At 39.9% G+C, this 24,071-nt stretch overlaps 1 protein-coding gene across 1 annotated transcript in view; it reads left to right on the forward strand.

Moving 5' to 3' along the window:
* The first annotated feature begins 4,674 nt into the window (after positions 1 to 4,674).
* Positions 4,675 to 24,071, forward strand: part of FREM2 (FRAS1 related extracellular matrix 2) — a 224,324-nt gene continuing 204,927 nt past the window's right edge. The window contains 10 exon segments of the mRNA XM_049778470.1: positions 4,675 to 5,010; positions 5,012 to 5,068; positions 5,070 to 5,111; positions 5,114 to 5,146; positions 5,148 to 5,544; positions 5,547 to 5,593; positions 5,595 to 5,645; positions 5,648 to 5,728; positions 5,730 to 9,861; positions 15,699 to 15,788. Of these exon segments, the coding sequence (XP_049634427.1) occupies positions 4,675 to 5,010; positions 5,012 to 5,068; positions 5,070 to 5,111; positions 5,114 to 5,146; positions 5,148 to 5,544; positions 5,547 to 5,593; positions 5,595 to 5,645; positions 5,648 to 5,728; positions 5,730 to 9,861; positions 15,699 to 15,788 (5,266 nt within the window).

A 24,071-nucleotide genomic window follows, 5' to 3' on the forward strand; every position in this document is an offset into this window, starting at 1 on the left:
AAAAATGAAAAAGCCAGAGTCAAAATGAAACTTTCTAGCTCCTAGTGAGAGCCATCTTATCTGGCCTCTAGTCATTTCTTTTTCCCCAGTCATAAATCCTCATCTACAAATAACTTTATCTGGAAAATCTAAATTTTTGATGCTGTGTATATTATCAGCAATAGACCTATCTTGAAATTATATAAATTATTCATTTTAATTTATCTTGTATTTATGTGATTTTATTTTAGTTTTTTCTGCTGTTAAAATAATAGTATATAGCTGCATATTATTTGCCTACATAATTAAAGCAAATAATGTTACATAATTTACAAAGGAATTGCTTATCTATGGCAAAGGGAAGTGAACTCTGAGTTCACTTAAGAGAAAACTTTTGTTTTAATTAGAGCATAGTTTTAATTAGAGTCTATCTTTTTTTTTTATCCTCCCCCAAGAGCATCTATCTTTATGGTAAGAAAGGCAAACCACAGAACATGAGGAAGTAAAATGGTAGGCCATCTGGGAATTTGGTTTTAGGGCACTAAAGACCAAAACCAAAGCAGAATTAAAGGGGGATTTGTCCACACAGTCTGAGTCCCTTGGTTTAGAGTGGAGGAGGTCAGACTTGCAAAATAAAATAACTGCTGCAAGTCATAAAGTACATTCCAAGTCCAAGCCTAAGATTCATCTCTGGTATACCAGTCCAGGTTTATTTACCCCTTCAGTGCTGCTCTAAACTCCAGTTTGGTATTATAATTAAAACATGGTTTGCAAAATATTGAAGAATAAAGTTCTACTTCGAATAATTGAAGCTGCACGGTATAAACACTCATACCATTCATCTGTACATACTTTTAGGATGCCTAGAAGGCATTTCCTTCTATTGATTGGAGCTGTACAAGCTTAATAGGTAGCTCCACCTGCAAGGGAGTAGGCAGGAGATGCAAATTAAGAATCTAGCTTCCTTAAGGTAAACAAACAGGACCCCCCATTAAATATACCTTAGGCTACAATAGGCTCCCTTTCCTTCACTCTTTGAAACTTTGAAAAATAAAATGAAAATAAAATAAAATTCTTCAATTATATTAATATACAATAATTTCACCAGATGTATTTGAATTAAGCCCCACCCAGCCTTACAATGCAAATTCTACCTCAAGGTTTAGCTGACTCTTACATTGATCTTAATATTTCATTTTCTTTGGACAACAATTTTCTTGTTTTTAAACTTCAGATCAAAAATAATATTAAAGTTTTATAATAAGTAATTTTAGCTTCAAGTAGATTTAAAATGTTATGGGTATGTGTATTTTTATCTAGTAAATGTTAGAAAAATTAAAAAATTTATTTTAAAATGATATTTTGCCCAGTGTGTGTGTAGAAAGTGCTCAAAACACAAGATATTAAACACAGGTTTTAAAAATTATAAATTTTATACATTTATTTAATTTTTTATGAGTTGAGACATTGATTTCCTTGCTTTTAGCACTGAAATTTTTCACCCCTAAAGAAAGATCATCTGCACAATATATTTTTTTCTTATTAGAATATAACTTTTCCACTATTTTACAGATGATCATGAGTCATATATATTTAAGCAAGCATATTGCATGTTACCTTCTGGTGATTGAAAAAGTAATGATAACTTAAGATATTGACCAGAAAAAGAAAGTCAGTCCATCACTTCAATCAAGGCAGATTAAATTAAAAAAATACCAAAAAAAGTTTGAGTTTACTTTATTTCCTTAGGCTACTTAATAAATGGGGACTTACTATTCTTATCATGAAACAAATATTGGAACTCTGCCCTTCAGGGCATGCTACCATACTTCAAATGCTGATCTTATCATTGCTTGCAATTCAAACAGAGGTGGTTTTTAAAAAGAAAGAAAGGAAGCCCTGAGCACCTACAAGATTCAGCAGGTCAAATTGTTGGTCTGGTTCTGCTCAGAATATTCCTGGGTCACAATGCCTGAGTAAGGATATTTTGGCTTCCAGTTGATATTTTTCAATGAAAATATATAACCAGAATTTGAAATAGATTATACAAGGGCCCATAGTCTAAAATGTTTTTTTCCATTTGTTTTATGTGTAAACAAGAAAATGATAGATGTTTCCCTGCTGTGCAAATGTAATTCTGTATGGCAAGCATAATAAACTTATAAAATAGCAAGGAGGATGGAAACTCTGTGAAGGTAGAAATTTGGAGTAGCTCATGTGTTTAAATATTAAACATACCTTGATGTTGCATTTTATGGTAAATTATGAAATGTTTTCATCAATCTTAAGTGGCTTCAAAGCTTCCAAATAATTGCAAACTATATAGAATAAGTTTAGGTAATATTAAATAAATGAAATTGATTCTTTTTGCTACTCTTGTTCCGGAAAGGGCAGAAGGGCTTTTTAAATAGTGTTTAGGGCTCCCAGGGATACTTAACTGACTAGAAAGGATGTTAGGACTCAATGAACTAGACCAGGACTAGACCAGAAGTGCTGGTAAAGGGTGGAGTAGTAATCTCCAGCACTACACCCAAGAAAGCTCAGGGGACATGCTCACCACCTCACCATCTTCTCGGGTCCTGTACTAATTGCCTTAGATCTTTCTGTCTCTCTCCCTCTTCATTTTTTCCTTCCCTCCCGTCCCTGATTCTCCATCCACCCTCTTCTTCCTCTCTCAACCCTTCTTCCCTCCCCTTCTTTTTCTGTCTTCATCCCTCCTCCTTCTCACTCCAGTCCTCCTTCTCCTCTATTCTCTCCTCACTCTCCTTCCAACCACCCTCCTCTCCCCATCTCCCTGATGAGAACCTTCAGAACTTTTCATCTCTTTAGTCTTAGGTGGCAGACCACTGCCCAGTCTATTACTTCTAGGAAACAAAAACTCTGACCTCTCTCAGCAGTACTTCTGCTAGAGGTTGGGCTGTGCTCTGGTCTGAAAGATGTGTTATAACTTGTGTCTTCAGTTAAGGCTGAGGACATAAAGTTTCTTTCTGCTGCTTCTCCTTCTCAATCAACACAAAAATCTTTAAGCAGAAAATATGGTAGGATGACTTTTATTTCTATTCAATAATCCAATAGATAATCTGATTGGTAGTGCTGGAGAAAAAGAGTACATCAAATAAAATACTTGGGTCTGTTTGTTGTTTTGGACCCATATCCAACTGTGCACAGCGCTTACTTTTGGCTCTGAGCTCAGTGGTCACTCCTGAAAGGCTCGGGGTACTACAGGGACTGCCAGGGATAGAACCTTTGGCCCACTGCTTGCAGGCAAGCCGCCTATCCACTGCACTGTTGCTGCGGCCCGCCGTAAATAAAAATATTTGAACCAGAAGAGCAAATTCGAGAAATTGAGTTGTTTTGCTTTTGTGTTTATTTGCCCCTGTTTATTTGTGTTTATTTTGCTGCCAGGTGGAGGTGGGGTAGGAAACTTCCTGATGGAAATGTAAGCCGCCTTTGTAACACAAGGGGGCAGGAGCGCTCAGACCTCTCCTCTGCGACCTGCTGCCTGAAATGGACCTGCTCTTTTTCACTCTCGCCCTCTCGGATATTTATCAATTCTTTTGGCATGCACAGAAACATGATGCTGACAAGTGGGTTTAGTTTGTACTTGGTCTAATTACTGCGAAGCTAACAGGAACGTCTCTAATGACAGCTAACCCCAACAGAAGCGGCTTTGCGAGAGCCTGGGGGCTACATGCCCTAGAATTTATTCTATTGGTGAAAGTGTGCCATTTCCTTTCAGACTGCATTTCTCACCGCATCCCAAGTGTTCTTTCTTTCCTTCCTTCTATTCAGATCTTTGGTGGCAAAGGCCGGACAGATTTTTAAAAACTCACCAAAGCAAAGGCCATACCCCACTGTAATTATTTACACCAAGGAAAAAACTGCGCGGGGTGGCAATGGTCTAGGTAGAGGGGCTCCCAGCCAGCTTTTATCAACTTTTATTTTCTAACTGATCTTTTATAAACATGCCCTCATCCCCCAAATACCACCCCGAGTGTCTTCCCAAACTGCTCACGGATTTTATTCAAATTCAAACAACTTTTACATCTAATTTTGTTCGCGGGTTTGTCAGTCTCTAAGGAAAAGGAAACACCCCATCTCTCGCTCATCAAGAAGTTTTACTGGGTAATCTGATGCTCCCAGGCGGCAGAAAAAGATGGGGTGGTGTGGTTTGACCAGTGATTGGGGGAGGGTGCAGAGTGCCAGAGATCCCAGCCGGAGCTGGGAAACGAGCGAGCGAAGGTGGGCAGCCCCAGGCGATTGGGTTTCCAAGCTTCAAAACAACCTGTAACTCCTTCATCACCTCCCTCCCACCCTCTCCACCTTTTCCTTCCTCGCCTTGCCCCCTAAAAGCTGATTGGCAGAGAGACTACCCAAACCCCCGACCTAGGAGCCTCCTCCTGGGGCTTCCGATTGGCCTCCCTGGGAGGAGAGGGACTAAGAGGGAGCAAGGGGAGGGATTTCCCTCAAAGTCCAGAGGCCGGGAGTAAGGAGAAGTTGGGGGCTATCTGTTCGCTCCTCCGCTGCCTCTGGGCCGGACCGCGCTGCGCAACTTTCCCACTCTCCCGCGCAGCAGTGGGCTGCAAACTGTGTTGCTTCTTCCTTTAGACTTACTCTCTGGTTACCTGAGAAGAGTTGGGAGAGCCGACAGGGCGCTTTCGGACTGACCTGCCCGCAGACCCTAACACCTGGACCATGCACTCGGTCTGGACACCCGGGGTCGCGGCTGGAGTGCGGCCGGCCGCCTACCTTTCCTCCAGTTCCCAGCCTGTGCCGCCTGCACGGCTGCTGTTGATGTTGCCGCTTCTTCTGTCACTGGTAAGCTTCCTCCGGGCACAGCCCGCTGCAGCCCCCGGACGGGCGTTGCTGTCCCCGGAGCTCACTGGCGTCTCCGGGGTCCCCACCGAGGACGCCATCGTCCTGGCCAACCGGGGGCTCCGGGTGCCCTTCGGCCGGGAGGTCTGGCTGGACCCGCTGCAAGACTTAGTGCTGCAGGTGCAGCCCGGGGACCGCTGCACCATCATGGTGCTGTGAGAATGACGCTCTGGCCCAGCGACCGGGGCGCCTGAGTCCCCCAACGCTTGCGTGCCGACTTCGGCCTGGGAGAGGTGCGCTACTCGCACCTGGGCGCCGCGCAGCTCCGTCGCGGGATCGGGTGCGGCTGCAGTTTGCGCTACGACGCGCCCGGAGGGGCGGCCGTGCTCCCCTTGGTCCTGGAGGTGGAGGTGGTGTTCACCCAGCTGGAGATCGTGACGAGGAACTTGCCTTTAGTGGTGGAGGAGCTCTTGGGCACCAGCAATGCCTTGGACGCGCGGAGCCTGGAGTTCGCCTACCAGCCCGAGACGGAGGAGTGTCGCGTGGGCATCTTGTCGGGCCTGGGCGCGCTGCCTCGCTATGGGGAACTCCTACACTATCCGCAGGTGCCCCCAGGGCAGGTCCTGGAAGGGGTCAGAGGAGAGCCTCTCTTGATGAACTGCCAACCCTTCCTGGAGCTCGGCGTGCGCTATCGCCACACAGCGCACAGTCGCTCGCCCAATCGGGACTGGGTGCCCATGGTGGTGGAGTTGCGAGCAAGGGAGCCCCCGTGGACAGTCCTGCTTTGAAACGCGAGCACCTTCCAGGTGCTGGTGAGGATCCGTGGAGGGGCGGAGAACACAGCGCCCAAAGCCCAGCTATTGTGGCCATGATGATGATGGAGGTGGACCAGTTTGTCCTGACCGCCCTGACCCCAGATATGCTGGCTGCCGTGGGACACTGAGTCGCCCCCTGACCAGCTCATCTTCAACCTCACTTCGCCCTTCCAGCCAGGCCAGGGCTACCTGGTGAGCACCGATGACCGCAGTCTGCCCCTGTCTTCCTTCACTCAGAGGGACCTGCGCCTCCTTAAGATCGCCTACCAGCCTCCATCAGAGGATGCTGACCAGGAGCGTCTTTTTGAGCTAGAGCTGGAAGTAGTGGACCCTGAAGGAGCTGCCTCAGACCCCTTTGCCTTCATGGTGGTGGTGAAGCCCATGAACACTTTGGCCCCGGTGGTCACCCGTAACACCGGCCTCATTCTCTACGAAGGCCAGGCTCGGCCCCTTACAGGCCCTGCAGGCAGTGGACCTCAAAACTTGGTTATCAGTGATGAGGACGACCTCGAGGCTGTGCAGCTGGAGGTGGTGGCAGGATTACGACATGGTCACTTGGTTCTTAAGGGGACCTCCTCTGACTCTAACCCCAAGACTTTTTCAGTGGCTGAGCTAATGGCCGGCCAGGTGGTCTACCAACATGACAGCAGAGATGGTTCTCTCAGTGACAACCTGGTGCTACGAATGGTGGATGGGAATCGCAGACACCAGGTGCAGTTTCTATTCCCCATCACCTTGGTGCCTGTTGATGACCAACCACCGGTCCTCAATGCCAACACGGGGCTAACACTGGCAGAGGGAGAAACAGCACCCATTCTTTCCCTCATGCTCAGCGCCACTGACATGGACTCTGAAGACTCTCAGCTGCTATTTGTGCTCGAGTCACCCTCCTCACCAATTGGGCATCTGCTTCTTCGCCGGCCTCACCCGCCCCCAAGGGAGGAAGAGGAGCTTCTTGGGGGTCCTTGGAAGAAAAAGGGAGCATTTTATGAGCAAATCGTGACAGAGTGGCAGCAGCAGGACATCACAGAGGGTCGGCTATTCTACAGACACACTGGTCCCCACAGTCCAAGGCTGGTAATGGACCAATTGACTTTTCAAGTTCAGGATAACCATGACCCTCCAAATCAGTCAGGGCTACAAAAGTTTGTGATCCGCATTCATCCCGTGGATCGCCTTGCCCCAGAGCTGGGCAGTGGCTGTCCCCTCCGCATGGTGGTACAGGAAGCCCAACTCACACCGCTTAGGAAGAAGTGGCTGCGTTACACTGATGTGGACACAGATGACCGGGAGCTGCGCTATACAGTGACGCAGCCCCCCATGGACACAGATGAAAACCATGCACCTACTCCCCTGGGCACTTTGGTCCTGACTGACAATCCATCAGAGGTTGTGACCCACTTTACCCAAGCTCAGGTCAATCACCATAAAATTGCCTACAGGCCTCCAGACCAAGAATTGGGAGTGGCTGCCCGTGTGGCTCAGTTCCAGTTCAAGGTGGAGGACCGAGCAGGGAATGTGGCTGCAGGTACTTTCACCCTCTACTTGCAGCCAGTGGACAACCAACCACCTGAGATCCTCAACACAGGCTTTAGTCTGCAGGAGAAAGGCCATCACATCCTCAGTGAAACTGAGCTTCGAGTGAATGATGTGGACACAGATGTAGCTCATATCACTTTTACTCTCACCCAGGCACCTCAACATGGCCATTTCAGCATGTCAGGACAAATGTTGCATGTCGGGGGGATCTTCCATTTGGAGGATATAAAACAGGGTCGAATTTCCTATACCCATAATGGAGACAAGTCCCTGACTGATAGTTGTTCTTTGGAGGTCAGTGACAGACATCATGTGGTACCCATCACACTCAGAGTGAATGTCAGGCCAGGGGAGGAAGGGCCCATGTTGAGCCTTCCGGTTGGCACTCTGGGGTCTTATCTAGATGTTTTAGAAAATGGTGCTGCTGAAATTACAGCCAATGTTATTAAGGGGACTGGTCAGGACACTGATGATTTGATGTTAACGTTTCTCTTGGAAGATTCACCCTTATATGGAGAAATATTACTCAATGGTGTTCCAGCAGAGCAGTTTACCCAAAAGGACATCTTGGAGGGCTCTGTGGTCTATGCACATACTGGTGGTGAGATAGGTCTCTTGCCCAAAGAGGACTCTTTTAACCTTAGTCTGTCAGACATGTCTCAAGAATGGAGAATGGGAGGCAATACTATCCAAGGTGTAACTGTGTGGGTGACCATTCTTCCTGTTGATAACCAGGCCCCAGAAATCTCTGTGGGTGAACGGTTTGTAGTAAAGGAAGGTGACAAAAATGTTATAGCTTCAATGCATATAACTGCTGCAGATATTGATTCCCGAAATGATGACATCTTGTGCACTATAGTTATTCAGCCTACGTCAGGTTATGTTGAAAACATTTCTCCAGCACCAGGTTCTGAAAAATCAAGAGCAGGAATTGCCATAAGTGCCTTTACCCTAAAAGATATCAGGCAGAGTCATATTAACTATGTCCAGAGTGTGCATAAAGGGGTAGAACCTGTAGAAGACCGGTTTATATTTCGTTGTTCGGATGGCATTAACTTTTCAGAGAGACAATTCTTCCCAATTATAATAATTCCCATCAATGATGAGCAACCAGAAATATTTGTGAGAGAGTTTATGGTGATGGAAGGCATGAGTCTAGTGATCGATACACCCATACTCAATGCTGCTGATGCTGATGTTCCCCCAGATGACTTGAAGTTCACCATTACCCAATTCCCTACTCATGGCCACATCATGAACCAGCTGATAAATGGTACAGTGTTGGTTGAAAGCTTTACTTTGGATCAGATTATAGAGAGTTCCAGCATTATTTATGAGCATGATGACTCTGAGACACAAGAAGACAGTTTTGTGATTAAGTTAACAGATGGTAAACACTTTGTAGAAAAGACCATTCTCATTATGATTATTCCAGTTGATGATGAGACCCCCAGAATGACCATCAATAATGGATTGGAGATAGAAATTGGGGAAACTAAACTTATCAACAATAAAATATTAATGGCAACTGATTTAGATTCTGAAGACAAATCCTTGGTTTATGTTATTCGCTATGGACCAGGACATGGCTTATTACAGAGACGAACATTTGCAGGTGCCTATGAAAATATCACTTTAGGCATGAATTTCACGCAAGATGAAGTAGACAGAAACTTAATTCAGTATGTCCACGTGGGACAAGAGGGTCTTCGGGACTTAATTAAATTTGATGTGACTGATGGAATAAATGCCCTCATTGACCGATACTTTTACGTATCTATTGGGACCATTGACATTGTTTTCCCTAATGTGATAAGTAAGGGAGTATCCTTGAAAGAAGGTGGAAAAGTCACTCTCACAACAGACCTACTAAGTACCAGTGATCTGAACAGTCCTGATGAAAACTTAGTTTTTACCATCACCAGACCTCCTATGAGAGGTCACTTAGAGTGTACAGATCAACCGAGATTGTCCATCACATCTTTCACGCAACTCCAACTAGCAGGCAATAAGATCTATTATATCCACACAGCAGATGATGAGGTGAAGATGGACAGTTTTGAGTTTCAAGTCACTGATGGACATAACCCTGTCTTTCGGACATTCCGTATCTCCATTAGTGATGTGGACAATAAGAAGCCAGTGGTCACCATAAATAACTTGATTGTTACTGAAGGTGAAAACAAATTGATCACTCCTTTCGAACTCTCTGTTGAAGACAGGGATACCTCTGACAAACTCTTGAAATTCATTGTCACTCAAGTGCCTGTTCATGGTCAGCTCCTTTTCAATCAAAGCAGACCCATCATGGTTTTCACCAAACAAGACTTAAATGAAAACTTAATCAGTTACAGACATGATGGCACCGAGTCAAGTGAAGACAGCTTTTCCTTCACAGTGACTGATGGCTCCCACACAGAGTTCTATGTTTTTCCTGACACAATATTTGAAACAAGGAGACCCCAAGTGATGAAGATCCAGGTGTTAGCTGTTGACAATAATGTCCCCCAAATTGTCATCAACAAAGGAGCCTCTACACTTCGTCATTTGGCTATTGGCCACTTGGGATTTATGATTACTAACAAAATATTGAAAGTGGAAGACAGAGACAGTTTACATTTCTCCCTTCGATTTATTGTGACAGAGGCCCCTCGACATGGATATCTCCTCAACTTGGGCAAAGGCAACCACAGTATCTCCCAGTTTACACAAGGTATGATTTTCTTTTCTCTTACAACTAAGTTTCATATACTGAGGATATATGGCTGTCTTTTATAAACAGAAGGAAAATACAATAATAATAGAATTGAGCCTACCTTTCCTTAAAATCCTCCCAGTTCCATACTTGTCCTGCAATCAGATGTCCTGCTGCAGGGACTTTAATTAGAGGGTGTATTAATGATTTTTTAAATCACAATAAGGTGTGCTTTGAAAATTATTATTTTCAATTAGGTCAGATTTTGGTGCTGTAAATAAAGTTGATTTTTAAACTTTCTGCTTCATTTGACAACCTGTTTTGTGAGCAGCTTGTTTCATGTGCTAAAAGGTATTTCTTAGATCATTTTAGCACCTTACAGAAATGTACTTCTAATTTCTGTGTAATATAGTTTTTTTTACCTACATTTTAAATCACACCATCAAATTTGTATCACTTGGATTAATTTTTAAGAATGTTGTTTTAATACTGTTTTTGTTGTTTTTGAATAATTTATTTAAGCACCATGATTATAAACATTATAATAATTGAGTTTTAACCATAAAATGTATACCTCCCTTTAACAGTGCAACTTTTCTACCACCATTGTTTTCCACATCCCCCATTTCTTACTTCTACCCACCCCCTGTCTGTCTTGGAGACAAAAATCGTAATACTGTTGTTTTTGTTAGGTGCTTTCTAACTAAAGTTATATGGTCAATTTACATTTGATTTGTTGATTTTATATTTCTTTGATAACATTAGGCAAATACCTATCCAAAACCATCAGAATTAAATACCTATCTAAAGTTATATCAATTATATGAATTTGTAAGGCCTGTTGCACACCAAATCAAAATACATAAAAAAGAATATCCTTCACAACATTTTAAAAGAGACGGTGTCTATCACCAAAATGTATGTTCATTTCAGTGTGAAAAAAACAAAGTTATGCTCACAAGATTAACAGTAGGGGAAAGTAATTTTCTTATTTCAAATTTCTGCTATTCTCAATATCAAAGTACCTAAAGCATTTGCATTTTTGAAGCTGAATTTTCTATGTGTGTGGACAAAGTCTGAGACAGTAGGGGCAAGGAAACTGTGCTTAGTTCCTACTTAGTGAAAGAAGGAAGAAGTCCATTCAGTTTGCTGGCTTGGGAGTGAGAAGTGTTTTCTACACAGGCAACTTTGATTACAAAGGGCTTGAGGTTACTTTCCTGAAATTCTCACCTCTGTCATAATGGAAATGAGATCTATTCTATGTGACTTTGTGGAGAGAGATGGAGTTTGACCCAGGGGCATCCCAATGGGGGTGTGCCTTTCCTGCTCAGTGTTGTGTTCTTAGATAACTTAAGCTCTAATCAACATGGATGTTGCAAAGCATAGTGTGAAAGTGAACTGCTTCTCTGTTTTAGATTCTGGCAAAGAGCCCTGCACTCCAACCTCCTGATTCTTGGCTGAAAGCCTGAATGTATCCTAGGGCCTGCAGGGACAGGATAACCTCTGAATGCCAAGTGTCATGCCAGCTAGCAGGAAGCTTTTGTGCAGAGGCTTTCTTAAGGATAGAGATAGCATGCAATTGTAGATCAGTTTATTTTCATGGAAAGTGAAAAGGATGCAAGAACTGTATTAGGGGATGGAAAATATTACTTTAAATAAGTACACTGACCCAATAAAAGCAATCATTTCTTTAAAAAAACTATTTTTGTATGAAGTAAGCAGATTAACTAATTTAACTTACACAGATCAAGTCCAACAGCTTAAAATGTTGAAATGATATTTCTTATGTGCTGGTTAAGTTTAGTGCATTTTTGCACCTGTTGCTGTCTCTCACTTCTTTAACTCACTGTGATTACTTTTTATCGTCTTTAGCAATTATAGAGTGGCTTTAAGTTTAGTTTTTAAAGCAAAGATGCTATTTTAAGATTGCCCATTTTAGAGAAACTGTGAGTTTCAATAAGAGACCAAATATTGACTAGGAAAAATCTTGGCAATTTATCACATGTCACTCATTTGAACAAGTTGAGGCTGGAGTTGGGTTCATAGCAGTTATTTCTGGAGATTAGATAAGTGAATACAAATAAAAAAATCTTTTCCCAGTGATCTGTGGCTACTCTTTCTGAAGCAAAATGAAGCAGTGTCCAGATTAAGGATTCTTCTGCCTTGCACTGTTTTTATTTATTCTTTGATTTTGCTTTGTTTAAGTAGCAAGTAAAACTATACTTTGTTGGACTTATTTAAGAAAGTTTAGTTAGCACATATGACCTGTGAAATTTGTTAGCATATTAAATCAGTGAGCCCTAAAATATACACAATAATTCTTCTCTGAATTTTGTTATTAGGAAAAATTTATTAGGAAAAGCTAACACAGTAGAATTAGATATCTTTAGGAAAATATGTACTTATTTTAAACCTTATCTCCTCATAAAATGCCCTTCATTTCTCCACTCTACCCTAAATTAATAAATGACTGATTTGCTTTTCTTAATAATAAGTACATATTAATATCTCATGGAGGATCATTAAAACATAACTTTTAGAGATCTCTCCAAAGAGATGGAACTAGTTTTGGTTATTAGGGATATTAATAAAATTACATTTTAATGAACTAAATATGTAGCTAAACTGCATTATTTATTGCATATGTAACAAACAATTAGAAGAAAATCCAGTTAATTATCAGACATCCACTTAAAGAAGACAACATTTTCTACTAGATTTGATCATCCCAATCTTTTTCTGCATTGAGGCATATTTAGATATCGGTCATAAATTTATTAATAGAAGTACATATAAAGTAACAATGTCATGATCAAAATATTTAAAAGAACCTCTCCTCCTTTATGAGTCATGAATAATTAAGTGTTTTACAGAAGATTAAAAAGATTTCTGTTTGTTCCAAGTAATTGATTTTGTATACCTTTACTTGGAGGGAAAATTTGACACTTGACTGTCATTCGTGTTCCCTTTTTTAAATATTCATAAAAATAACCTTTGAAGTGGTGTTTTATTTTTATGAAACTCATCTAATTACTATTGTTTATATTAAGAAAACAATGCTAGAGGGACCGAAGCGGTGATGCTAGAGGTAAGGACTCTGCCTTGCAAGGGCTAGCCTAAGATGGACCAAGGTTAGATCACCCTGGGTCCCATTTGGTCCTCCAAGGCAGGAGCAATTTCTGAGTGCATAGCCAGTAGTGACCCCTGAGTGTGAACATGTGTGGCCCAAAAACAAAAAACAAACAAACAAACAAAAAGAAAACATTGCGGGGCCGGGCGGTGGCGCTAAAGGTAAGGTGCCTGCCTTGCCTGCGCTAGCCTTGGACGGACCGCGGTTCGATCCCCCGGTGTCCCATATGGTCCCCCAAGCCAGGAGCAACTTCTGAGCACATAGCCAGGAGTAACCCCTGAGCGTTACTGGGTGTGGCCCAAAAACCAAAAAAAAAAAAAAAAAAAAAAAAAAGAAAACATTGCTAGAGAAATTGGGAATCATGAATAAGTTGATTTTTTTTTTTCATAATAGAACCTTTACATTTTCTTTGTAAGATTGAAGAACACTGGAACAGTGAAAATGGTATCTCTTTTGACTTGAGGATGTGATCCTTATTTTGTGTATGTGTAGTCAGAGTGTATTTTATTTATTTCTAGTCAAGTAAAAGTTGAAGATATGATTCATAGAGATGTGAAAGTGCTTGCCTTGCTCAAGAGCCTGGTTCCATCCCCAGCATGCATATTGTCCCCTGAACCTTGCCAGGTGTAGCCCAAATAAAATAAAGAAAAAGTGTTAGAGAATAACAAGATAGAGAGCTATGTTTCTGCTTACCCCTTCAAAAATCATCACATTTGCCATGGAGAAATAAAAGAGTAGTCTGCTGGACCTCTTGGCTCTTTCATTTCATTTCATTTCATTTTGTTGTTTTGTTTTTGGGTACACCTGAAGGCGCTCAGGAATTACTCTTGGTTCTGCACTCCAAAATTGCTCTTGACAGACTTAGGGGACCATATGGGATGCTGGGATTCAAACCACCTTCCTTCCTGGCTCGGTTGCGTGCAAGGGAAACACTCTACTGCTGTGCTATCTCTCCAGCCCTGGCTCTTTCATTTTAAATTAAGAAATATTTTACCTTTTATTGAATAGTGCACATTGAGAAGATGACTATGGGAATTAAAGATGAAAAGCAAATTACCTCAAGTTCTCAGTTTTTTAGGAAGAGTACCAATGCAGGAAGTAAAAATGACATTAGCTGGAATTGAGGAAATTATAGTAAAGTTAGAAATGAAAGACTAAGGAAGAAGATAAATGGAACTCACTATATTTGCTTTAGTACCTTTATTAGCAAGAAGATATCTTTAACAGTGAAATCAACTTTTCTTTTCCTCAGATGTGTAAACTTGACCAAGTCCTCTTTCAAAATTGTGGACTCACAAATTTTATGACTATGTAAGTCATACTGTTAACCAGACCTATGATAATTCACAGAGACATTTGTTGATTCTAATGCCTTAAATCACTTGAGATTATTCTTGCATAAATTTATTTTTAATATAGTGTTCTTAAACTTCATATGTGAAGTAAGTAGAGTTCTAAGGAAATTATATAATCACAGAGCCTCACCAGACAAATAATTCCTAACCATTGTTGAAGCCACTTTCAGTTATGATCTTGATTATATGTATTCTTGGGAATAGCTAACAAATGATTGACCTGATCAAAGGGCAGTTTACTTTGAGTATTATAGAATAAAATATTGTTCTGTTACGCTGTTTATGTGTCATGATTAAGGTTAACAGCTGGTAAAAAGTCTTAACATAATTTTAAAATTGGATGCCTTGGCTAGACTGATAGTAAAATGAGTAGGTAACTTTCCTTGTTCCAGCAGACCCAAGTTTGATTCCTGACATCCCATATGGGTTCCTGAATACAGCTAGGAGTGATCCTTCAACACTGAATCAGGAGTAAATCCTAAGCATGACAAGATGTCAGACAAAAACAAGTCAAGAATATTTGTATGCAAGTCTTCTTTTGAAAGCTACCAGTTAATTTTACAGCTGGAGTAGGAAGCATCAAAAAAAAATTCTCTAAGGCAGAATAACTTTTCATTATGAAGAAAGATTTCAATGTTTTTGTTTGTTTTTCAGTATGTTAAGAGAGGGGAAGGGGTTAGGGAGCTTCAGGACTCATATATAAAAAGAGCATACTCGAGTGTAGGGGGGAGGAAAAAAAGAGCATACTCTACTATCAAGGTATGACCTCTCAACCCCAAAACTCTATATTTTTTAGTTTCTAGTTTAATATCTGTATGACATTGTTTGATATTAGTGTTTAATTTGAAGTCTGTGGACTTCAAAATTTTTCTTTGTCCTTTTCTTTAAAAAATTAGAGAGCTCAAAAAACATTTCATCACACAAGGCAAAAAAAGTTAGTAAAAGAGATAAGAGGGCAACTCTTTCCTTTTTGGTTCAGTCCCATGGGAAGACAAACTATGTGGTTTTAGTAGTGCCAGGAAATCAGTGATGCCTTAAAATATCTCCCTTTCCACCTGTCATGAAGCTTCAATTCCACAGTTACAGTCACTCCTTTGGTGTATGCACATGCAAATGCCATGGGGAGGGGGAGGCAGCACCGCACGCTTATTATAATTAAACTCTTGCATTTTTTTCTGCACAAGGAATCAGATTTCCTTGGAACAGCTGAAATCAGAGCAAAAATAAATAAGATCAGTCACCTAGACTTCCCCAAGGAAAAGGGAACCTAAATATGGTGATAGAAGAGTAATAGTCAATAGAACTTATCAGAGATAGGAGTCATAAATCTTCCTTTTATAAATAACTATGCTGATTTTATTCTTTTCTAGCTGACATTGATGACATGAAAATATGCTATATTTTAAGAGATGGGAATAATGCCACAAGTGATATTTTTCATTTTACTGTTGAAGATAGTGGTAAGTATCTTACACTTTCTCCTTTTATTTAAAAAAAGGGAGATTAATGTTTATTGTTTGCTATATTACTACAAAGAATCTTTATTATTAAGAATCATTTTATTCTCATCTAAATTTATACTGAATGCAGTTAATAATTGACATATATAATCTTTCCCTCTCAACCTAATGTCATCTTCTGCTATGATTGGAGATAAAATTCTAGACATGATATCTGTCTTATGATCTATAAAACTCCACAAAGTAAAATGTGTCTAAATAAGAAGTCAGTTGTCCAGTTGTTCAGAATGTGCTTTGCATGAAGCTACCTACTTGAGGTGACTAAAAGATACTGGAATCTAGCCCAGAATGCATTTCTTGTACCTACCCAGTCTACCTATCAGACGTGTTACCCTATGCAATTAATGCTCACAGAACTTTATTCTGATTTGCACATGAATTTTTCTGGATAAATGATGGTGGATAAAATATTGCATTTCTCAAAAAATCAGTGCTTAATAAATTTAGGCTTTACTACACCCATTATTATATCTAATAATTTTTTTCTTGCTGGGAATTTTGTGATTTGGACTAGCTGAAGCTTTGTCTAGTGATGACTAAAGAAATGGCACAGAATAGGATGTGACCGGTGATCAGAGTCTCTTTAGCAATATTGCTAAAATCATTGCTTCCTAAATTTTTGGCTATTACTCATACTCTTCTATACTCCTGGTCAAGTCTCTTTCTTAGCCCTATGGGAAGATGAAGCTGGGCTATTTTCTAGGTTTTCATAACGATGACTTTGTTCTCATCCTCTTAGAAGCAAAAACCCATAAGTGCAAGTATTTCATGAACAAGACAAAATCAGTGGGGAGATAAGGAGAAAGATAGGAAAGAAAGAACAGTTTCAGACATCTATTTTCTTATTAGATTTTAATTTTTTTCTGAATTAAAATTTCTTGATTTGGGCTAGAGGATGGGTAAAGTTTAATACATGCCAGGCAGTGCACTCACTCACTCATTCACCACCTATTTCTGGACCTGTGCTCAGGGAACCAAAGTGCTTGAATTAAGCTGAGATCTGCTACATTCTTAACAAGTGCCTTATGCTACTCTATCTCTTTGTTCCATTAAATTTAATTTAATAAATCATATATATATTTGTATAATTTTTATTTATATGGCATTAATTTGTACAAATCTATCTTAATTGAGTACAGATTTCTTTTTTTTTTGATTATGGTAGTTATTTCTTTTTTTTTTTTTTAATATATTTTACTTTATTTAAACACCGTGATTACATACATGATTGTGTTTGGGTTTCAGTCATGTAAAGAACACCACCCCTCACCAGTGCAACATTCCCATCACCAATGTCCCAAATCTCCCTTCTCCCCAAACAACCCCCGCCTGTACTCAGGCTTTCCATTTCCCTCACACATTCTCATTATTAGGACAGTTCAGAATGTAGTTATTTCTCTAACTAAACTCATACTCTTTATGGTGACCTTCCTGGGGTGAGCTGTAACTTCCAGCTCTTTTTCCTTTTGTGTCTGAAAATTATTATAGATGAGTGAGACCATTCTGCATTTTTCTCTCTCTGTGACTTATTTCACTCAGCATAATAGATTCCATGTACATCCATGTATAGAAAAATTTCATGACTTCATCTCTCCTGAAAGCTGCATAATATTCCATTGTGTATATGTACCACGGTTTCTTTAGCCATTTGTCTGTTGAAGGGCATCTTGGTTGTTTCCAGGGTCTTGCTAGGGTAAATAGTGCTGCGATGAATATAGGCATAAGGTTTTGGGGCTGATATCGAGGTCTTTAATCCATTTGGATTTTACCTTCGTACATGATGTTAGCTGGGGGTCTAAGTTCAATTTTTTGCAAGTGGCTACCCAGTTGTGCCAACACCACTTGTTGAAGAGGCTTTCTTTGTTCCATTTAGATATATCTTATCTATAAGATATATAGAACAATACGTAGGTAAAACACTCCAGGACATTGAGGCTAAAGGCATCTTCAAGGAAGAAACTGCACTCTCCAAGCAAGTGAAAGCAGAAATTAACAGATGGGAATATATTAAGCTGAGAAGCTTCTGCACCTCAAAGGAAATAGTGCCCAAGATACAAGAGCCACCCACTGAGTGGGAGAAACTATTCACCCAATACCCATCAGATAAGGGGCTAATCTCCAAAATATACAAGGCACTGACAGAACTTTACAAAAAAAAACATCTAATCCCATCAAAAAATGGGGAGAAGAAATGAACAGACACTTTGACAAAGAAGAAATACAGATGGCCAAAAGACACATGAAAAAGTGCTCCACATCACTAATCATCAGGGAGATGCAAATCAAAACAACGATGAGATACCACCTCACACCACAGAGAATGGCACACATCACAAAGAATGAGAGAATAAACAGTGTTGGCGGGGATGTGGAGAGAAAGGAACTCTTATCCACTGCTGGTGGGAATGCCGTCTAGTTCAACCTTTATGGAAAGCGATATGGAGATTCCTCCAAAAACTGGAAATCGAGCTCCCATACGATCCAGCTATACCACTCCTAGGAATATACCCTAGGAACACAAAAATACAATACAAAAACCCCTTCCTTACACCTATATTCATTGCAGCTCTATTTACCATAGCAAGACTCTGGAAACAACCAAGATGCCCTTCAACAGACGAATGGCTAAAGAAACTGTGGTACATATACACAATGGAATATTATGCAGCTGTCAGGAGAGATGAAGTCATGAAATTTTCCTATACATGGATGTACATGGAATCTATTATGCTGAGTGAAATAAGTCAGAGAGAGAGAGAGAAAACGCAGAATGGTCTCACACATTTATGGGTTTTAAGAAAAATGAAAGACATTCTTGCAATAATAACTTTCAGACACAAAAGAGAAAAGAGCTGGAAGTTCCAGCTCACCTCAGGAAGCTCATCACAAAGAGTGATGAGTTTAGTTGGATAAATAACTACATTTTGAACTGTCCTAATAATGAGAATGTATGAGGGAAATTGAGAACCTGTTTAGAGTACAGGCGGGGGTCGGGTGGGGAGGAGGGAGACTTGGGACATTGGTGATGGGAATGTTGCACTGGTGATGGGTGGTGTTAAGAAAAAAAATATTGTTATTCAATAATGGAATACAATGTATATACAATATATTATTATATACAATACATTGCATTAAAAAAAAACCTTTACAGCAGAATGAACAAAAAAAAAGTTTTTGTATAAAAAAAAAAAAGAATATAGGCGTAAGGAAGGATTTTTGTATTGCATTTTGTGTTCCTAGGGTATATTCCTAGGAGTGATATAGTTGGATCGTATGGGAACTTGATTTCCAGTTTTTGGAGGAATTTCCATATCGCTTTACATAAAGGTTGAACTAGACTGCATTCCCACCAACAGTGGATAAGTGTTCCTTCCTCTCCACATCCCCGCCAACACTATTTGTTCTCGTTCTTTGTGATGTGTGCCAATCTCTGTGGTGTGAGGTAATATCTCATAGTTATTTTGATTTGCATCTCCCTGATGATTAATGATGTGGAGCATTTTTTCATGTGTCTTTTGGCCATTTGTATTTCTTCTTTGTCAAGGTATCTATCCATTTCTTCTCCCCATTCTTTGATGGGATTAGATTTTTTTTTCTTGTAAATTTCTGTCAGTGCGTTGTATATTTTGGATATTAGCCCCTTATCTGATAGATATTGGTGAATAGTTTTTCCCACTCAATGGGTTGCTCTTGTATTCTGGGCGTTATTTTCTTTGAGGTGCAGAAGCTTCTCAGTTTAATATATTCCCATCTGTTAATATCTGCTTTCACTTGCTTGGAGAGTGCGGTTTCCTCCTTGAATATGCCTGTAGTCTCAACGTCCTGGAGTGTTTAGCCTACGTGTTCTATGTATCTTATGGTTTTGGGTATGATAGTGAGTCTTTCATCCATTTGGGTTTTACCTTCGTACATGATGTTAGCTGGGGGTCTAAGTTCAATTTTTGCAAGTGGCTATCCAGTAGTGTTGTTGAAGAGGCTTTCCCTGCTCCATTTAGGATTCTTGCTCCTTTATCAAAATTTAGGTGATGTATGTCTGGGGAACATTCTCTGAGTATTCAAGCCTATTCCACTGATCTGAGGGCCTGTCTTTATTCCAATATCATGCTGTTTTGATAGCTCTTGCTTTGTAGTTCAGTTTAAAGTAGGGGAAAGTAGTTCCTCCCATATTCTTTTTCCCAATGATTGCTTTAGCTATTCTAGGTGTTTTTTGTTCCAAATGAATTTGAAAAGTGCCTGATCCACTTCTTTGAAGAATGTCAGGGATATCTTTAGAGGGATTGCATTAAATCTGTACAATGCCTTGGGGAATATTGACATTTTGAGGATGTTATTCCTACCAATTCATGAGCAGGTTATGTGTTTCCATTTATGCATGTACTTTCTTATTTCTTGGAGCAGATTTCTTTGTATAGGTCCTTCACATTTTTAGTCAAGTTGATTCCAAGATATTTGAGTTTGTGTGGCACTATTGTGAATGGGGTTGTTTTCTTAAAGTCCATTTCTTCTTTATTACTATTGGTGTATAGAAAGGCCATTGATTTTTGTGTGTTAATTTTGTAGCCTGCCACTGTGCTATATGAGTCTTTTATTTCTAGAAGCTTTTTTGGTAGTCTTTAGTGTTTTCTAAGTAGAGTATCATGTTATCTACAAACAGCAAGAGCTTGACTTCTTCCTTGCCTATATGGATTCCCTTGAAATCTTTTTCTTGCCTAATCGCTATAGCGAGTACTTCCAGTGCTATGTTGAATAGGAGCAGTGAGAGAGGACAGCCTTATCTTGTGCCAGAATAGAGGGAAGGCTTTTAGTTTTTCTCCATTGACGATAATATTTGCCACTGGCTTTTGGTAGATGGCCTTAACTATATTGAGAAAGGTTCCTTTCATTCCCATCTTGCTGAGAGTTTTGATCAAGAATGGGTGTTGGACCTTATCAAATGCTTTCTCTGCATCTATTGATATGATCATGTGGTTTTTATTTTACTTGTTATTGATGTTGTGTATGATGTTGATAGATTTATGGATTTAAACCATCCTTGCGTTCCTGGAATGAAACCTACTTGATCGTAGTGGATGATCTTCTTAATGAGGCATTGAATCCTATTTGCCAAGATTTTGTTGAGGATCTTTGCATCTGCATTCATCAGCGATATTTGTCTGTAATTTTCTTTTTTCGTAGCATTTCTGTCTGGTTTAGGTATCAAGGTGATGTTGGCTTCATAAAAGCTATTTGGAAGTGTTCCTGTTTTTTCAATTTCATGAAAGAGTCTTGCCAAGATTGGTAGTAGTTTCTCTTGGAAAGTTTGAATGAATTCATTAGTTAATCCATCTGGAGTTGGGCTTTTGTTTTTGGGCAGACTTTTGATTACCATTTTACTTCTTCAGTAGTGATGGGAGTGTTTAGATATGCTATATCCTCTTCATTCAACTGTGGAAGATTATAAGATTCCAAGAATTTATCCATTTCTTCCAGGTTTTCATTGTTAGTAGCATAGAGTTTCTCAAAGTAGTTTCTGATTACCCTTTGAATATCTGCCATATCAGTAGTGATCTCTCCTTTTTCATTCCTAATACGAGTTATCAAGTCTCTCTCTCTCTCTCTCTCTCTCTCTCTCTCTCTCTCTCTCTCTCTCTCTCTCTTTGTTAGTTTTTCCAGTGGTCTATCAATCTTGTTTATTTTTTCAAAGAACCAACTTCTGCTTTTGTTGATCTTTCAGATTGTTTTTTTGGGTTTCCACTTTGGTGATTTCTGTCTCAGCTTTGTTATATCCTTCTGTCTCCCTATTTTTGGATCCTTTTGTTGAGTACTTTCTAGTTCTATGAGCTGCGTCATTAAGCTTCTCAGGCAAGTCCCTTCTTCCTTCCTGATGTGTGTTTGCAAAGCTATAAATTTTTCTCTCAGTACTGCTTTTGCTGTGTCCCATAAGTTCTGATAGTTTGTGTCTTTATAATCATTTGTTTCCAGGAAAGTTTTGATTTCCTCTCGGACCCACTGTATATTAAGTATGAGGCTTTTTACCTTCCAGGTGTTAAAGTTTTTCTTCTATGTCCCTTTTAGAATTTACATATAATTTCAGAGCTTTGTGGTCAGAAGGTAGCCTGCAAGATTTCTATCCTCTTGATATTATATACGTATGTATTATGTGCCAGCATGTAGTCTATCCTGGAGAATGTCCCATGTACATTTGAGAAGAATGTGTATCCAGTTTTTTGGAAATGGAGTGTCCTATATATATCCACTAGGCCTTTTTCTTCCATATCTCTTCTCAGGTCTAGTATATTCTTGTTGTGTTTCAATCTGGTTGACCTATCCAGTGTTGACAAAGTCGTGTTGAGGTCCCCCACAATTATTGTGTTGTTATTGATATTATTTTTCAGATTTGTCAACAATTGTACTAAATATTTTGCTGGCCCTTCATTCGGTGCATATATGTTTAGGAAGAGTGATATCTCCTTGCTCTACATACCCCTTGATTAATATAAAATGTCCATCTTTGTCCCTTACAACCTTCCTGAGGATAATGTTTGCATTATCTGATATTAGTATGGCCACTCCAGCTTTTATATGGGTGTTGTTTGCTTGGATAATTTTCCTCCAGCCTTTTATTTTGAGAGTATGTTTGTTCTGACTATTCAGGTGCATTTCTTTAGGCAGCAGAAGGTTGGATAGAGTGTTTTGATCCATTTAGCCACTCTGTCTCTTATCTGGTGCATTTAGTCCATTGACTAAAGAATTGTCCTGGGATTTAATGCCATCTTTATATCAAACTTTCGTGTGTCTTTTGGTCAATCTTGTCTTAAATTAGGTCTTTCAGTTTTTCTCTTAAGACTGGTTTTGAGTCTGTAAAGTTTCTGAGCTGTTTTTTGTCTGTGAAACCATGTATTCTTCCATCAAACTGGAAAGTGAGTTTTGCTGGGTACAGTATTCTAGGTGAAGCTTTCATTTCATTGAGTTTTGTCATTATGTCCTACCACTGCTTTCTGGTGACAGGTCTGCTGTAAATGTCAAGGATGCTCTGTTGAATATAATTTCCCTTTTTGATCTTGCTGTTTTCAGAATTCTGTCTCTATCTGTGGGATTTGTCATTGTGACTAGGATGTGTCTTGGGGTGGTTTTTCTGGGGTCTCTTTTGGTTGGTACTCTTCGGGCATGCAGGATTTGATCACATATATTCTTTAGCTCTGGAATTTTTTTTTAATGATGTTCTTGACCGTTGATTGTTCCTGGAAATTTTCTTCCTGTGTTTCTGGGACTCCAATGATTCTTAAGTTGTTTCTGTTGATCTTATCATAAACTTCTATTTTCATCTGTTCTCATTCTTTGAATAATTTTTCCAGTGTTTGTTCATTTGCTTTAAGTTTTTTTTTTCAATCTCTCCCACTGTATGGAGTTGTTATTTATCTTATCTTCCACAGTACCAATTCTATTCTCTGCTTCTGTTACCCTGGTGCAGAGCTTATCTAATTTGTCATTCAATTCTTTTATTGATTTTTTCTGGCCTGTTATTTGACCTGTTATTTCAGTTTGGAGTTTTGTGATTTCTGTCTTCATATTTTCTTGGTTCTTATTAGTGTTCTGTTCAACTTGATCCATGGTTTCTTTGAGTTCTTTGAGCATTTTCCAAATTGCTTGTCTAAACTCCTTATCTGAGAGGTTGATTAGTTGGTTGGTCGTTTTCTGGTCATCAGAACTGCCATCTTCATTCTCTATGTCTGATGCTGGCCTGTGTTATTTCCCCATTGTCACACTTGTATTGTGGGTTTTTCTACGTGTTGTGATGGTATTCATTGGCTAAATGATGTTCGAGGCCATGCTCCTCTGGCTCCGCCAGAGGGGTGTCTTCTGTGGATGAAGCCTCACACAGTTTCAAATCTTAGGCCCGAGCATACAGCGGAGAAGACAGCCTGGGGAGAAATGCTGGGCTTCAGTAATCCAGCACAGTTCTTAGTGTGATTTTTTTCTTCTTGTTTCAATGGTGTTCTTTCCTTAGAAAGAGCGCAGGGTAGCATAGTGAAGCGGAGCGGCTGTGTGCTCTGCTGGAGCCTCTTTTCAGCCCACTCCCAAGAGGTTCAGGCAACTGGATAGGAGACAGACATACACAGGCAGCACTCACAATATTTTCCCAGCCTCGAGTACAGATTTCTACTCGAAATATACCCACTCAACCATCAATGTTGTCAACCACAGTCAATTGAATTGTCTCTCCAATTCCTTTCCTACATTCCT

This window comes from Suncus etruscus, chromosome 8 (genome assembly GCF_024139225.1).
Source record: "Suncus etruscus isolate mSunEtr1 chromosome 8, mSunEtr1.pri.cur, whole genome shotgun sequence".
Classification (NCBI taxonomy): domain Eukaryota; kingdom Metazoa; phylum Chordata; class Mammalia; order Eulipotyphla; family Soricidae; genus Suncus; species Suncus etruscus.